At 36.5% G+C, this 17688-nt stretch overlaps 1 protein-coding gene across 1 annotated transcript in view; it reads right to left on the bottom strand.

Annotated features, from left to right (window-relative positions):
• The window catches only part of PARD3B (par-3 family cell polarity regulator beta), a 426026-nt gene that overhangs the window by 176432 nt on the left and 231906 nt on the right, over positions 1-17688 (bottom strand). The window contains exons 13-16 of the mRNA XM_075710482.1: positions 15391-15523; positions 13218-13223; positions 9540-9630; positions 7262-7377 (exon numbers count right to left, since the gene is read on the bottom strand). Of these exons, the coding sequence (XP_075566597.1) occupies positions 7262-7377; positions 9540-9630; positions 13218-13223; positions 15391-15523 (346 nt within the window). The remainder of the gene's footprint in view (positions 1-7261; positions 7378-9539; positions 9631-13217; positions 13224-15390; positions 15524-17688) is intronic.

Below are 17688 nucleotides of genomic sequence, written 5' to 3'. Positions count from 1 at the left end.
GAAGAACCAGTAGTACAGTTGATGCTGTCCACTGGACACATTTACCTTTGAATGGAAGGTTTTCGCCTGGCAGAAAATAACATTGTTTTACAATTTTCCAGCCAGCATGATATAAATTTCTTCCCTTTCTTCTAGTGGCACAACAACTACTCATTCTTGAAGGCTGCACTGCTAATTGAGGCCATCACAGATTCTTTTACACTTTTGTTGTCTTCTCTAATCCCCTCTCACCTCTGTTCCAGAGAAACTGTACTGGGCTAAAACTGATCCAACTCCCCTGCTACACATCTCCTGTATGTCATTAACACTTCTTCCAAACTCCTGGGGTTAAACCACAAGTTCCTAATCTAATCTGCCATTCACTGGTTGAAAACATTGATAGGGAACAGATTTAAGACAAAGTGTAGGGAACAGATTTATAACAAAGTGTTCTTAAAAGTTACTTCATTATCATCTGCATTTTCTTTCTCATCGTAGCTATACATTAACTTAATTGCTATTTTCTCCCCCTAACACTCTAATAATCTAAGTGCATTAACAGATCAACTCACTTCAAACTTACACTAAAGCAGCGTAAGAAACTACCACCTCAACCGTATGTTACCATTTTCTCAGCTCTATCACCATCACAGCTCAGATGATGTTCCCAGTCTGCTCCACAGCAAGCTTCCTTGAATCTTAGGAGATTTCTACACAACCAGTCCAAAAAGTCAATATTCCCTCCTGCCCACTTCTGCCTTTATGCCACAGCAAACCTTCCCCACCATTGCATCAATGCAGATTTGGTGTAAAACTGAGTAACGGAATTGACCTTGTTAAAAGCCTTTCTTTTCATATGGAATAAACCTAATTTCAGTCTCATTTCAATTCAATTCACAGTGTCCCTATCATTTAATAAATTACTTTGTTTCATTCCCTACTTATAGATCTTACAAACAGAAATTTGAAAGTAATTTAAACTAAGAAAACTACGTAGTGTTCATTTCTAAAAATTTCTTCTGCAGTAGTCTCAGAAAATATACATCTAATTTGACAGTACTAGAAAGTTACTCATGACATAAGCTAGAATAATTTTAAAATCTCTCTTGGCCCTTGATCCCAAAGACAATCACAGACATAAGCAATGTAGTTTTTCCGAAACCCATGACATTTTTGTTTTTGAAAAGTCTTTCCCTTCAAGAGATGATTTGTTAAATTACTGTTATAAGCCAGTAATATTGAAAAGTCTCTTAGAATTCTGAGCCATCTTCTCCATTTGCTCACTGATGCTCTAATGAACTTAACTGGCTCCCAAATGCAGTTCTGAAGTTGGTTTCAACCCAAAGCAACCTGACAAATGTGTTCCATACATACAACATGGTTAACAAAATAATGATTTTAAATACCAAACCACTTTTTGTGCCACTAATACCATAACTCTCATTAGGGACCTCCCAAAACCTATTCTTTTAATTGTATCTGAATCAAAACATTGTTTAAATTGAATAGTAATCTCCATTAGCTCTGTCTGGTCCTCATTTGGTTACGTTCTGAGATATTTATTTCATTATCCAAAATTACACTCAGTATAAGAATAATCTGGTTCAGAGCAAACCATGAAGTAGCTAATAGCTAGTAGCATCTTGATTGCATTTTCCACATCCTTCTAGATGTGAAACACCAGTTTCTCTTTGTTTTGAGGTGTTTTAAAAGTATGAACTGTAATCGAATGCATCCCTTCACTAACAAAGAAATTAGCATTTAGTTAAATATTGGCTTCCTTGCAGAATACACCATAACTTACATCCTGCATAGCCAGTTGCTAATTATTCCTAAATACATAAATAAGTTGGCTGATATCGTTAATAAATATGCCCCAAGGTTAAGGGACTCTGAGTATGTCTAATGATGTTTTAGCAATATTATTTCACTCACATTTAAAATCAAGTAAAGGACATTGCCACTTCTTCAGTCTGTAGAGCTTAATCAGTTAACATCTATGGGTTTTTGCTTTCTATGTGGAAAGGAAGGGGGAGTTGAGCCGTACCTTGGGATAGCGGTCATGGGGTTTTATACCAACATCCTCAAATATAAATCTACACACTACTTTGCCTGAATTGATACGCAACAAAATTGCTATATACTCATATGATTCAATTTCATGTTGCTTCAGGTTAAAACAAGCCACACTTTCGTGTGTTTGAATACAATTCCCATGGCTGTAGTTTTTACAGAACATTTATGCATAGCCTAAATCACTCCTGTGCATAAAGATTTATGGAAAATAAGGGTGTTCGAGATAAATAATAAAACACCTTCTTTCCTTTCTTTGTCTTAGAGCACACCTATTTTCACCTTTCAATACAACATTAAAAAAAAATCTGTATTGCCATTTATTCTCCATAAAAATTATCTTTTTAATACAGCTAAAATAAAGAAAAAACACTACTGAAAATGGATTCTGATGAATTATTATACAGAAATTCTTCTCTAGACAACTGTGGTAATGTATGGGAAAATGTGTGCGTATAGAAGGTTGTTAAAGGGAAAAATCACCCTTCCAATGACTTGTATAGAAGCCATTGATTTCTTCTTCATTTTCAATCTGCTGTTATGTTTCAAAAACAGTGTACCACTTAAGTGGGAAGGGACAACATGACATTTATTTCTAGCATTTCTGAACTTGTTTTGCTTATTTTTAACACTATGATATAAGCACAAATCCAAACTTGGCATGCAGTCTAAATTTGGTCAGTACAGGCATGCATTCTAAGTCAGACTTTGGTTGGCCCTGCCTAAATTCTTGAAATCACGGTATAAGGAGAAGCTTTTCTTTGCTAACATATTCAAACACCATCATCCATAACAAAAAAATTTATGCAACTGAGCGGACATGTCAGGTACCAGGATCAGAAGGAAAGGGGTGGCTGTGCTCTTTTGTCACCACCAGTTCAAAATAAAAGTAGACAAGGCAAAGAAAAGATATACGATAAAACAAAGGATATGAACTCTACCAGTGATCCAGAAAGTGCTGTCATTATCTCAACACAGCAGCAGGGAAGAACATTAGGACTTATAGCTGATATGGAACTAATCTGTACCCTATTACTCTGAATGAAGCTGTAAATTTTGAGAAGTTTTGACCACTGTGTAAATGATGGATGCTAAAGCAGGGAACCAGTCACCCTGCCTCCATACACTTTGCACAAGGACATCTGTACATATGAGGCAAGGTTCTGCTTGTGCCTGCAAAGCCAAAGAAATTATCACAGTACCGCTATACTTGCCTTTTTGTATATTTTTTTTTAATTTCTAGAACACTAACTCACTAACTCACACATGCCGCTGATTTTTATTATATTTCTTAGAGTAGATTCAAGCAAAAATAACTCATCTGCAAAGTTCTTCAAATACACCAACTCCAGACAATGCTACTTTTGGATTCATGGTATTTGTGAATTTAGCAGTTAAGACTTGTGTCAGTTCTTATGACTCATGGCACGTGCATGATGGCATAGAGCCCTGCCTAAACAACCAGGTGGCAGTGGTTCATGCCCTCTGCTCCTGTCCAGCTGTCCAATCAACACTACAGAAATTCACCAAGAGTCAATAAACTAAACCATATCTGCCCTACTGGCAAGTAACTTAGAGCTTTTGCTGCACGTGCCAAGTTCCTTTCATTGCAAGATTTGCTCTGGAAAGTGACAATGACAAATTGATGCAAGATGTTAGCAGTACTGAGCACTTCTTGATCACCCATCCTTATTTCCTGATACTATTCAGTGATGATATTAATTTATAATTATAATAATTACTATTTTGTAAATAGATATGACTGGAAAACAGATTAAGCACTCAAAGGCTTCTGGGTCCAAAATATGTAAAACTGAAAAGATAAATATCAATGTTAAATGGGTTTCCATTTTGAGTCTACTCAACAGATTTGCTTCTTGTGTGTACATCCACCCTCATCGAAGCCAGAAAGACCTTACTAGACAATTTCATTAGCTCCCTGATTTAATGAGTTTACTGTTTTCTCATAAGATTCACAATCCGTAGCAGTATCGGGATTCTAGGGTCTCTTGTGTTTAAAATTTCCTGTAACGTCTTTGACGATCCTTCTGATGGTGATGCCATTATGTAATCCATGCCCTTGTAATCTTATAATTAGGTAATGGATGCATCATACATGTTTCAGGGTAAAGCAGAATGTTTCATAAATGAGTAGTAGTAGAGATTTCACATTTATGCCCTGTATTACACCAATTCTACTGAGTCAATGATGTTATTCTGGTCTAGAGACATCCAGGTGATTTCTGGACCTTGTAACCTGAAAGGCTGGTTACGTCTTCCCAGATCTGCAGAGACACCTGATCAGAGACAACTTGGTTTAAAAGGAAAGAAACTGCATCTAAGTCACATTTTGTAAGGTCTCAGAGCTCTCTTCCTAGACTCCAATTCTGTGATTATTCTGTTCATCATGTTAGATTCATTTTGGAAGGGATTGGCAGAACTTGAGAAAAAACAGAAAAGTAGTAAGTGGAAAGCATCCCATGACTACTGGAAAAAGAGGGCCTAGCAGTCATACAAGCATTTTCAGAGAGGGGACACCTCCTCTTTGTTACCAAATCTGATGCATAGTTCCTCTGTGGCGCTGAACAAATTTTTCTCACAACCTCAACTCTGGGTCTGGAATATGAAGACAGAAGCACTTCCCACCTCTTTTTTTTTTTTGTTGTGGCAAACAATGCACTGAAATCAATAATGGTACACAGCTGCATGTTGAGATGAGAAGTTACTATGGGTCATGACTGCAGTTAAGTAATGAGCGAAATATAAAAGCGAGCTAAGAAATAACTTTCCTTCCCCCAAAATCCATTTTGGAGCATGCAGTATATGAATGCTCTATTTGGAAGCACAGTTTTCTATACCAAATGATTGGGATTTTATTTGCATTAGACGAATTGTATATTGCAGTTACTTCACTTAAGATTTTCGTGTTTCTTTTCCTTTTACCCTTCCAGCCAGAAGCTTCTGCTTAAAATCTTTCAAAAGATGGAAAGTCAAATGTGGTACTTCACTGCTTGCTAGAGAACAACTGCAGAAGGTCCCAGCTTTCATCTTCCTCGGTTTCTTTATTTGCCAAGCTATGTGTAAGCAATTTTACTTCATCTGTTGTTATTTATATAACACAGGATGGGTGCAGTTCTTTCATAGTCCCTCCAGTTCTTTAATTCATTCTCTCATGTAATAGATTTACCTTTACATCACCATATACGAGAAGGATAAAACATCAGTGCCTCCAATCAGACTGATTATTATCCCTTTTGCTTTTTACTTTCATAGCAGAAGGGACATTTTCAACAGCTACCCTCTACGAGCAACAGGTTTTGAAAGATCTTAAAGAGACCTTTGTATCCAATGTTTATTTTATTTTATTTTTTGCACCTAATTTTATATTTATTCTTAACCTCTACGGTTTAGTCACTCTCATACGTTCTCAAAGCATTGTTTCTGGGTGTCAAGCGCAGATTGCTTATACATATTTGGATCTCACAATACAAATGAACACAGACTTGGACAAAAGGAAGTACAAGTTACCTGGTAGTTCTGAATACATTCTCAAGTGCCCTCCCATTGCTTAATTTTACATTGGTGCTTGTGAGTATTCCTTCTAGTGACTTCTGTGGGAGCTGTAAGTAAACCTTTCTAAAAGCTGACTGAGTAAAGTCGAACATTATTTTTTCTAGTAGACTACATACAATATACATTTTGACTCAAGACTGTAAACTCATTCCTTTGTTGAGGAACATTTCCATTCTTAGAAAAACAAAGTATCTAATGCATTATTCTTCATCAAAAAGGTGGAAAAGAACTGCAAAAGGAAGAATTTCTGGTCTGGTCATGCAGTAGCTTTAAAATTCTGACTTAAGAACTCGCCTAAATGAATTCTTATCCTGCATTAATAACTGTTTGACTTTCCTGACACTCCATTAGAGGAGTACACACATTTTATGTTACATTAAAATATTACATTAAGATGACAATAAAGAATCAACAATACAAAAACTAAGACCAATCTAGAGCATTTCAGGGGAAAAAAAAATGTTCAGCACCACCAAAAAGCTACCTTGAAACTATATATGAAATTAATCATTTTCTATTAATGGTGTACAAAATCTGATCCAACAAAACACACAAATCTATGATTAAAGACATCCTAATGGTAGGTCTCAAAGTTACTCCATCAACACTTGAATTTGAAAAAAAACAGATAAAGAATGAGTGCCACAAAGAAGAATTAAAATGAAAAAAAAAAAAAAAAAAAAGCTCATTTGGTTTTCTTTGAGGCTTAAGAACTTTGCAAATTTTTCCTTGAACTCTCATTAAAACATGAGTCAGTTTTCAACTGCAATAACCCTTCAATCTTCATAGAATCATAGCATGCTCTGGGTTGGAAGGGACCTTTAGAGGTCATCTAGCCCAACCCCCCTGCAGTGAGCAGGGACAGCTTTAACCAGATCAGGTTGCTCAGAGCCCCATCCAACCTGACCTTCAATGTTGCCAGGGATGGGGCCTCCACTACCTCTCTGGGCAACCTGCTCCAGTGCTTCACCACCCTCATTGTAAAAAATTTCTTCCTTAAAGAAGATTTCTTCCACCCGCAAATGCTTTGCCAGTATTGAAAGAACCATTTACTTTCTTCTGTTCTACTGTACTACTTACATTCACCCACCCTGCAAGATTTTCTGCACAGCATTGATGGGCAGAGGACCACAACCTTACCACTCTTCAAGCATTTATAAAGATCTCCTACAACACTGATTGCCTGTGTTAGCCATTGTCAATGAAGAAATACACAACTTGTCTTAGGAAAGTTAGCCTTTGTCCATTCTAGTTTTGCAATCATTCATATTCTATATGAAATGACTTTTGTTATTGCTGTTTTGCCATATTTTTAAGACATATAAAACTTGTACAACAATTCTTTCTGCTCATTTTTACAAATGCTCCTTCTTTTCCTCAGCTAAGATTTCAATACAATTGATAGAATGGCCTTTAAGAAAAAACAAACCAAAACAAAACACTTTCTTCAACTTCAATAAAAAGGGTACTTGCAATTAGATGCTACAGGAGGCAGACCACTGTCCCCATCACTGCAGCTCCTCTGCAGAACCTACTCCCTGATGTTTGTGTTTAAGAAACAAAAGCAAGAAGCAGAGATGGTGCAGATGGGCTAAGGCTAAAAAGCTGACCTGTGTATCACCCCACCCCTTCTTACCCAGATCCATGCTTTTTGAGGCTTTCAGATTAATTGATTCAGGCTGCTTGGCTGGTGTTAAAGATCTGAAGTTGATGTGCTGATCTGTTAAATGCACTGCTGAATTTATGATAGGGCTGCAGGGAAAAAAAAAAAAAAACAACAGACATGTAAAATATTTAGGCACCAGTTCAAAACACAAGTCAACTAATTAAAGCATGCACAAATATACATGTGTTTCTTCCTCCAGTTGCTTACAGCCATGCATTTTAAAATCAGTTACTGATCCTCAACTTTCTTTTCTGAGACTTAACACCTCAAGCCACTTGTTTTTCATCACAGATGCAAATATAAATGTAAATGCTTAGTGATAATTGCTTTTAAACAATTCATATTTTATTTAGCAGAAGAAAAGAGGAACATACCAGTACCGGCTATTTTTTTTTTCCTTTTTTGCATTTTGCTAGTTCTGTTTAACCACTGCATTTCCAAATAAAATGCTGCAGAAAGTTGGAAAAATACTGCCAACATACCTGGCTCAATTCTACTTCATCTGCTAATATAAAGTTATTTTACAGCCTTGCACCACTTCTGCAGAGGCTGGAGCCTGGAGATGTTATGGAGGGTGCCATAACACTCTGAAAAATTCCAAGGTATTGTGGTTTGGGTTTTGGGTTTTTTTGTTTTGTTTTTTAATTATTTTACTTCAAGTTAGACAAATATCTAAACATTTCAAAATTCCACCTGAGTGAAACTCAAAGTAACTTTCACCTGTGAGGAGTCAAAACACCTCACTGCAATGCATCTGAAATCTTCCGTGTCTCTGTTCAATTAGAAACACTTTTTTTTTTTTTAAATTCTCTAAAAGCAAAAAGCAGTTTGAAAATTAAAAACATTTCTTTCCAAACTGTTCAATCAAAAGCTTTGGTTTTACAGCATCAAAACACTTTCCCTGTTTTTTTTCCTGAAACACAATTTCAGTGAAATCAGCGTGACAACAGAGCAATTCAATTTCAACAGAACTTAAGTTCCAAATGGAAAACCAATACAACACTGGAAAAAAGTCAGGGTGGAAGAAAGGGCCTGTAAATTCATCATCATTTTAATACTCATTATCATTTAAGAGAATGTTTTTGCTCCCAGCTTGTTGAAAAATTAGGAACAGATTCTAGCAAACAACTGCAGTTGAGAATTTAACACAGAGTTCCATTAGTCTATGTAGACCTTTGTTTGTTTGCCATGTCATACATACCTGCCTGGGAGACCAGAAATTATGAAATGACTCTAGTGAAGTTACTCTATGTTAGCAAAAAGAAAACAGTTACAAGAGTCTTCATTGTATGAAGAATTCAATGTATCTATCATAAAATATATCTACTCTTCAATACTGCATGCAACCAGTCATTTAAAGGGTAGTATTTAATCACATCCATGAACACAAGGACAGAAGTATGGCTAAGTTTTTAGTTGAAATGCATACTTTCCTAATATCATTGCAATAAAACAGGCACATGACTACCAAAAACGAATACACACAACATGAGTAAACAGTGTTCAACATTGAATTCTCAGCATCAGAAGTATGATAGGTTGAAATGATGCTTTGATTTGAATCCTGAGCTACTTGAGACAGACAAAGTATACGCCATCATGAACTTCAATGTGTTTACATCTTTTTCTGCACTTCCAAACTTCTGCAAATATGGAAATTAAAGCTTGTAGCTGCCGTCAAGCACACCAGCCTTTGCAAAAGGTATTCTTAAAATATCTGAAGAATCTACCCAATGCATTTACAACTGGTAGTGTCCATTAATTTTTCCCTGACACATTTCAGTGTTCAAACTTACTGAAGCTTCATTTTGTAACCTGAAGAATGTCTTTGGCTGACGTGCTGCATAAGACAATTCAGTTTCCTACAAACTGAATTTGGCTAGGACTTTTAAAGCTTTGAGACTTCAGGCACTGCATCTACACACAGCATCCACTGGTATAGTTTTAAACTCTTTTATCTAATTGGGATTATGTTTTGAGATTCTTTTTGTTTTACTGAACACATGCTGGGTATTGTAATCCATATACCATGGACAGCAGGCATACTGCAGCTTATGAACAACTGAAATGAACAATGCATGAAATGCTAAAATAACATTCCCAGCTTATATTGAAGGATCATCCAGGTGACTAAAAATGGTGGTACAAATTTTTACAAAATAAAAAGTGATTTTAAAATCAATTAGAATTATCACAACCACTAATGAGCAATTAGGGCTGCAACTATTAAGAATAGCCAAAGTCCAACCTATGATTATAATCCTCATTCAGCAGATCCTCACTGGGATGCGGTGGGAGAGGTGGAGGAGTTTCATTTTCACCATTGCCATGATCAGACACTGGCAACTCTGAAATAAAATTTAAAAAGGGGTTAAATAAGCCGCAGAAACAAGTACATTACACCAGTTCACTGATCAATGACTGGACTGGAAGGCCTCAAGCAATGCTGAAATGAGTCACAAATTATTCAAATCCCTAAACTAACTAAACTAGAATTAAAATCACACCAAGCAGAAAATATACCCCTTGGGATTTCCTGAAGAGCTGATTTTCAGATTTGCATATGCATAATTAAAGATAAATATAGGGAAACTTTGTGCTAATAGTGAAGTTGAGTGCAAGGCACAAATTGCTTTACTCCATTTGAGTGGATTTTCATTTCTACATAGCTGCATCCTAACTGATTGTAGGTTCATGCTTTCATTCCCTTTGATGGGGAGTGTTTACCACCTTTCCTGTACAAGAGAACCACATTCTCAGCAAAGAGTTCAGAAGAAGAAAAATTTCTGTTACACCATGGCAAGAGAAGAGAGAGGCATTTCTGAATTACAGTCTTCATTTTCCTACCATTATGGTAATTCCTTCTTTACCTTTACAACACGCATTCCGCTCACACCAGAAGATGCCTCTGGACCAACAAAACCCATGAACCACTCAATTAAACCATTCAGTGGTTTGCTAAGCAACAACACTTAACATACCTGCAGTATTTGACTGCTATGCCTGCTGTAGGCCAGTTCATTATTGTCCTGTAAATTCACCTCTCAATCTAAAGGTCTAATCTTACAAAAAGCCCCTACAAATGTAGAACATGTTTTCACCCCTCCAAAACTTAACAGGAAACATGGACACTTAATAATTCTTGGGTTTCAATGGCAGGTAAGTGATTTAACAATACTGACATACCACACTTTTATGTGACCTGTTCTGTTGCACTGAATGTTGCTAGTCTTTTTGCACAATCCTCCATGAGAGTACTAATCTAACTTGAGAGTAAAAGGGTTTACAAGGAGGGGATCAAGGCAGACAGCAATAGATTGTATTTTTTAATAAGAGTACTGACATAGTTTCCTAAAAGCAAATGAACAAACAAAAAAAAAAAACCCGAAAAAACATACTAGTAGCTCAAGAACCCTACCAAACTCCTACTGGCTGGAGAGCCTCCTAAAGATGAGAAAGATAAGAAATTGTTCAAATCCTCTATCTCAGGAAGAGTGAGAACGTCATCAGAAGAAACTGAAGGTGAGCAGATGAGGAGAAAAGTTCTAACAAGACCTTAAAAAAATATCAATTGCCAGTCTGATGCAGAAAACAGGTATGCCATGTAACATATATGCACACTGGCTTCTTGCATTATGATCACATTCTTTCAGGTTGCAATTTAAGGACAGGAAACAGAGATGAGGAGTAAAGGGCAAGTTCTCACAGTAAAAAGTATTTAGAACAAAGGGAAACTCGTACTGTTCAATGTAATTAAATGATCTGAAAGATGAATCAGCAGATGAAAAATTTTACTATGTAAAAATACTCAGAACTACCAAAAATAAGCAGACTATGAAGGTCTGCAAAAAGATTGCAGGATATTAAGCAAGTAGGAAATGCAGGTGAAATTCCCTTTCGGTGACTGCAAAGTGATACACATGGGAGTAGGGGAAAACTCTTGACACATACACAAAGGCTATTACTCTAGCAATTATCACTCAAGAACAATACAGTAGAAGTGCACTGGATGGTTCTTTGAATATATACTTAGTGAAGTCAAAAGGAAACAGACATTCAGAGCCTTAAGAAAAGTCCAAACACTCCATCTAGAACTCAGAGTTAATGGTGTGCCTAGTTTTTAAATAGCACCTAAGGTTTCACTCTTCCTATCTGAAAAAGGATGTAATATAATTCAGAAACATACTGAAAAGGTGGCAAGGGTAGTTGGACACGTGTATAAACATTCCTACAACGAACACAGACTAGGATTCTTTGGTTTAGAATAAGAAGCAATAAAAAGCGATACAAGAGGAGTCTATGAACTTGTAAAAGCTATGCATAAGGTGGAAAGGAAGCTCTTACTGTCTCATGCACAGTAACTAGAAGGCACCCAGTGTAACTATCAAGTAGCACACCTAGGACAAACACAAAGTAGTATTTTTTCCTGTGCAATTAAATCATGGAACTCATTGCCATGAGGATGTTTTGGAAACCAAGTTTTTAAAAGTATTAAGAAATGGACTAGAAGTTAGAGAGGTATCAACGGCACAATGTTCCAGACAGAACCTCTGGTTTAGAAAGTCCCTAAACCACTGACTACCCAAAGTAGAAAACAGGTGCCTCATGGAGGGGGCAGGATGGAGAAATCACAAAATCGCACCACACCCTACTCTGTGCCTTGCCCTCTTTGAGCAGCCTCCGATAGCCATCGTTGGAAAGACTGAACATATCATGTAGTTATATTAACTTTGATTCACAGTAATTAATACATCATTTCACAAAGGCTGTTTGGTGATGGGTTACCACTGGCATTTTTCTTGCAATACACAAATGGTACACACAGAAAAATTTCAGACTTCCTGAGCAAATCTGAAATGATCACAAGGGACTACAGCTCCCAGGAAAATGGGAGCAGGATCAAAAGAGTAAGAGAATTTAACCTAAGAGGAAGTCACTGACTCTGTGTTCAAGACTTCAGGAAATGATCTTAACAGATCCAGAAAGATCAGAGGAACAGCTAAGCCACTAAACAAAATGTACTGAATTTTCAGATATTAAACAGTTTAGGAGAGTAAATAATTGAGTCTGTCTGTAAGATAAATGTAATGTTTACAAGCAAAATTTAAACATTAATTTAATATTTCACTTCTTAATTTTCTATCTTGACGTTACTACACATGTATGAAAACAGAGATGCTTGTGCAACCATGAAGACTCAGCAGCCTATGGTAGCAGAGAGAGTTTATGATTATTCTACTACTTAACCAGAGAGATGACAGCATTTCTCCTATAACCATTTATAATGTAGGGTTATAAGAAATATAAAAGAACCTCTAATGAAACACATTCCAGTAATCTTTCAACACCCGAAATGTAAAGCTGCTGGCACTGAAGTATCAATTCTCGAAATTCTCGAAGAGGTGGTTCTAAAAAACACTGAATCTGTGCAACAGCTTGGCAGCAAAGGAAGTGAGGACCTGAAGGCAGCAAGTATTATTCATGCAAAAATAGAACAAACAATTGCATTTCAATATTGGATCTGTATCCCCTCCCCCTTTATTTAAATATCCACAGGCAAGACAAAAATGTAATGTTTTGGCTATAACCACTTTTCCCCAGACATTAGTTTTTCTTGCTCATGTATAATAAAAAAGACTCTTAAAACAGACAGCAATATTAGCAAGCCAAGCTTCAGTGTATTTTTGCTGAGCTTTTATAAGAATTTTATTGGTAGGAGCAGTGAATGATACTGGAAATAACTTATTAGAAAACATTAATTGAGAAAGTGACATTTTATTGAACGTAATACAGCTCCTGTCATTAAATTCTTACATTAGATCCTGTATTGCATTAAAAATCTCTTCTACCTTTTATTATTCTTTGTAAAAATGTACCAACCGCACTTCTATATAAAAGATCTGGATAGTACACCATAAGAATGTACAAAGGACTGTTTTTGCCTGTCACAAGAAGCTCACCATATCTGAGACTCACGTCCTTAAACAGACACACAACCTAAAGTTCATAACTGAGTTAAATGAGGATTGTGCATAGGTGTAGTGTTTTGCCTTTACAGATGCCTTAAAAAGACTGAGGACAAAACTTTATAAGAAACAATGCAAAAAAGATTTTGAACCAGCGACTGGAAATAAGTGATAAGCTCATATGGAAAGCAGAATGAGTATTAGATCAACAATAATTAATATTATGACTTGAAAGTCAGAGAAAGATTTCCACAATGTGCAGGACTGCTGTAAGCTCAAAGTGTCTTTCACCAAGAAAATTTCAGATTGGAGCCCTACTGCAGACACCCTGCTGCTGAAAGAGCCTGTGCAGCTCTCCAATAAGATCACTTACGTCTTACCCATCAAATGCCAAATCTACAACAGAAGTCGCAATACAATGATACTTCTATTAAGTGCTAGAAACATCTGCATCATCTGTTGTCCTCTGACTCCAATTCCAAGCCGCTCCCAGGCCATGGCTGGGAAGCCCCAGCCATGCCAAACCCTCCCTGACAAGAGGCCTCAGCTGCACTCCAGAGCATCCTTTCCACATCCAACACACATTCTCTTTTGAGGCCACTATGGGTTTTTTTGCTATAATGCCTTCTTATCATGATTCTTTACTTAAAACAATGTCTACTGAAAACTATTTTATGAATGAGCTGCAGACTAGTCATCCTGATTTTCAGATCGCAGTTGGCAAATCCTTATCTGAAAGTACAGCTCTTTCACCTATTTTGTTTTGAACTTTATTTAAGTGACAAGTTACCTGTTACCATTCACCTGTATCAATGGCTCCAGAGCAGTTGCTTATATGTTTAAGGAAGTTTTAAAAGGTATTTGCTGCTTTCTGATCCTTTGGCAATGGCTAACTACAGGGCAGGCTAGCTCCGAGGATGACCCTTTTCTCCTGTAACTACAGAATCAGTGTAAATTCCATAGAAGAGAAATATAAGGTAGATCTAAACAGAAGGATTTGACCTTTGAATATTTACAATGCTTGAGTCTCTATCTAATTATTTGTCTGGAGTCACATTGTCAAAATATTGAAGTCAACACAAACGATTTACCCCTAAATTATATGGAAGTTTCACTTGAGCTTTACAGATAGGGGCTCTTTGGTTTTGGTTAAAGGTACCCCACATAGTCATCACAGCAGCTTATGAAATTACTTTTACAGACCACCCAGATTCCACAGTTGTCTAGGAAAGTGGGAAAAATCATGCATAATTCAACTACTCTACCCTTAATTGGTTTAGTGGTGGACTTGGTAGTGTTAGGTTAATTGTTGGACTTGATGATCTTAAAGGTTTTTTCCAACCTAAATGATTCTATGGTTCTATGCTTCTACATCAAGGAAAATCTGTTTTTCCTACTGGAAGGTATTGAAGTATGTACTTAGCTTGAAGGATAAGAGCACACTTAGGATAGGGGTCAAGACCATCTCAAATACTTAAACTTTTCAAACAACTAGTATCTTGCTGATTCACGTGCAAATTGGACAGAAAGTACAGTATGCCATCAGAAATGAAAGAAGACAGGAAAGTAAGTGGTCTTAAAAGCTCTTATATGCTTGCATATGCTCATGCATATAGGTTTTCTTTGTACAATGTATACTTTCTAATTTTTTTAGTGAGCATTAATATAATTCCAATTTGTAAATTAAGGGAACATTTCTAATCTTTGAACAAATTTTACCTTTAAGTCTAAAATAAGCAAATGTACTTTATGTATATCACGCTTTTGTATAAATTCATTTAGCTTATAATAACCTGGGTCATAATCTAAGAATTCAATGCAAAAATCATTGCACTCATTAAAGATATATAGAAAATAAACATTTTGACAACATATATTTTGCACTCATCATTTGTTTTTTATCCAACCTTACGTGTTGGGGCAGCGAGCTAGAAACTGTTACTTAAACTGGAATTTGTGCCAGGAATCTAATTCACAACTTCTGAGTCAGCTCTCCCACCCTCGCTGGATCTTCAAGCCTCAGAGCAACATAGTGTGCACTTACACTAATTAACTGCTTTTCTAGTGGCTGTGGATTTCAAAAAAGAAAACCACAAGGCACTTCTTTTAGCACAGAGAAGGATATCTAGAGACTACCTTTTGTTCTTTCCTGAGGACTGCACGTTACAAATTGTTGAAGAATAGTATCATTGCGTCGGGAAGCAGCTGCGAAGTTATGACTCCCGTCAAAGGCTGATTTTTGAAAGACTCCCTGGTCTGAGCGTTCCTGAGAGAAAAACAGAACCACACATTGTAACAAAAAAAATTAAATCTTCAACAATGCAGAAGATCAGCCATCACTACAGACAGTGCAAAAATACATTGTAACGTAATGTTCACTGTACATTGCTTGCTTTCAAATGAGAAACTTGAAGGCTATCTTCAAAATGACTATCTGTTTTTGCTCACCATGAAATAAGACAATATCTAAGCAATAACAATCATTAAATGATGCACAAAAATGAAGACTTGTTTTTTTTATGACCCACAACTGGCTTCATTCAAATTCTCCATCTGGGAGGGCAGCTTGTGACACTGTCAACACAAGAACACGGGCAATGCCAATGGTATTTTTCTGCCAGCCAGCTGGTTCCCTTCTCTCAGAGACTGAGTGCATATGTTCTGATGATCACACACTAGCGCAGTTTTGCAAGTAAGGAGTTACACCAAACTCCCAAAAGCAGGTCTTCTGGCTAGCAGCTAAACAAACTCCTGTCACACCTCTAGTCAGCTTTTCTTTTGAGACATTCCCCCCCACCAATACATGCCATAGTGCCTAATTTATTCTCCTGAGCAGTTGCTCAAAAGAAAAAAGGGGGGGAAAAAAAAAAAAATGATGACAGTTTCTAAAACTGGGACAGACCCAGAAAGATGTTTCTGTACTTGTTATTCAGGGAAAACAGAAAACCCACACAGGGGAATATTATGGCTAGTTTTCAAAATAACCTTCATAGTTTCTGTGATTTTATATCTGTTTTTTGAAGGGGCCTCCAACTGGCTTCTATTTTTAAAGTGCATGTTCATTACGCCAGCAAATGGTACACTAAATATATCATTCCTTAAATTTCACAGTCACATCTACAGAAGAAATGCATTTATCTAATCCATGTAATTTCTTCATAAAATGATGCAAGAGGTTTAATGCATAGGCAAGTGATTGCCAGCAAACCAACACGTAAGAAAGGACAGTATGTTACACCACCTTGCAACCTGCCTTGCAAGCTTAATAATAATAATAATAATAATAATAATAATAATAATAATAATAATAATAATAATAAATAACAATAAAAAAACAATAAAACGGCCAAAAATGCACCTTAGAACATAAATCAATACTTGGATGCTCATGGTGACAATAGGGCTAGAAATGTAGTCTCAGCGGACAGGCAACACATGCAGCACTCTCTCCTTCTCAGTGCAGAATGAGCCATTTGGAAAGGCTACATTGAACCTCTGTACAGAAACACACACACCACACAGCCACTGACAATTATGTTTCTTCTTGTTACTGGAAATTCTTTAGTTTACATAAGATTCCTTACGTCGTGAGGTCCACATTTACTATTTTCTCATGGATACCACTACTTAAATTAAGCCTTGCAACACCCAAACTACTACTACATTGGAGACTTGTACCCAGTGGGATAGGGAGCCTTAAATTAACAGCAACAACAAATCTGCTTTTCCAGCTCTTTGATAAATGACACAATCAATATCCCAACAACTGATCAGTAACCAGCCTAATTAGAGTATCCAGCTTATAAAATATAGCTGTCATGGAAGACCTCCATTAGTGTCCTGACCAATAAAAACAATAATGCATTTCTAAACATATTCTCCTTCTACCAAGCTGAGATGCAGTACTCAGGAAGCTGTTTTGGGGAAAGGAAAGAATGGGCAACAACCCATTTCTGCTATGGTCTCCAGACTCAAATGGAATTACAACTGAACCTAAAGACTACCCTATAAAAATTAATTCCTGTCTAAAATGAATTTGATTCAATCAAGGCCTCATTATGCATTCTTCATAGGGCATGACTCAAGATTATTTACCTCTTTCATACATCTGGATAATATACAAAACTACACACTTAACTATAAAAAGCAGACTCATACTTTTATCAGGTCAATCTGGTGTTTGACTGGGAGTTCTTTTAAAAATTTTTGGCTTTTGTTAAATGAAGAAAACTTGCAGGAGTGAGCTTTATTTGAAGGTGAGCTATCTTTCTTATGTCACAAGAGTGCACAATAAATATAACATATAATTCATCATTCTTCCTTACAGCATAATGGTGTCACAGAGAAAAGGAAAGCAAAAATGTGTTTTCCTCTAACATATTCCAGAATGTCTAATGAATATTTTTGGTATTTTCCCAGCATGATTGACAT

This window comes from Pelecanus crispus, chromosome 5 (assembly GCF_030463565.1).
Source record: "Pelecanus crispus isolate bPelCri1 chromosome 5, bPelCri1.pri, whole genome shotgun sequence".
NCBI lineage: Eukaryota > Metazoa > Chordata > Aves > Pelecaniformes > Pelecanidae > Pelecanus > Pelecanus crispus.
The sequence above is the reverse complement of the archived record's forward strand: the minus strand, read 5'-3'. Positions and strand labels throughout refer to the sequence as shown.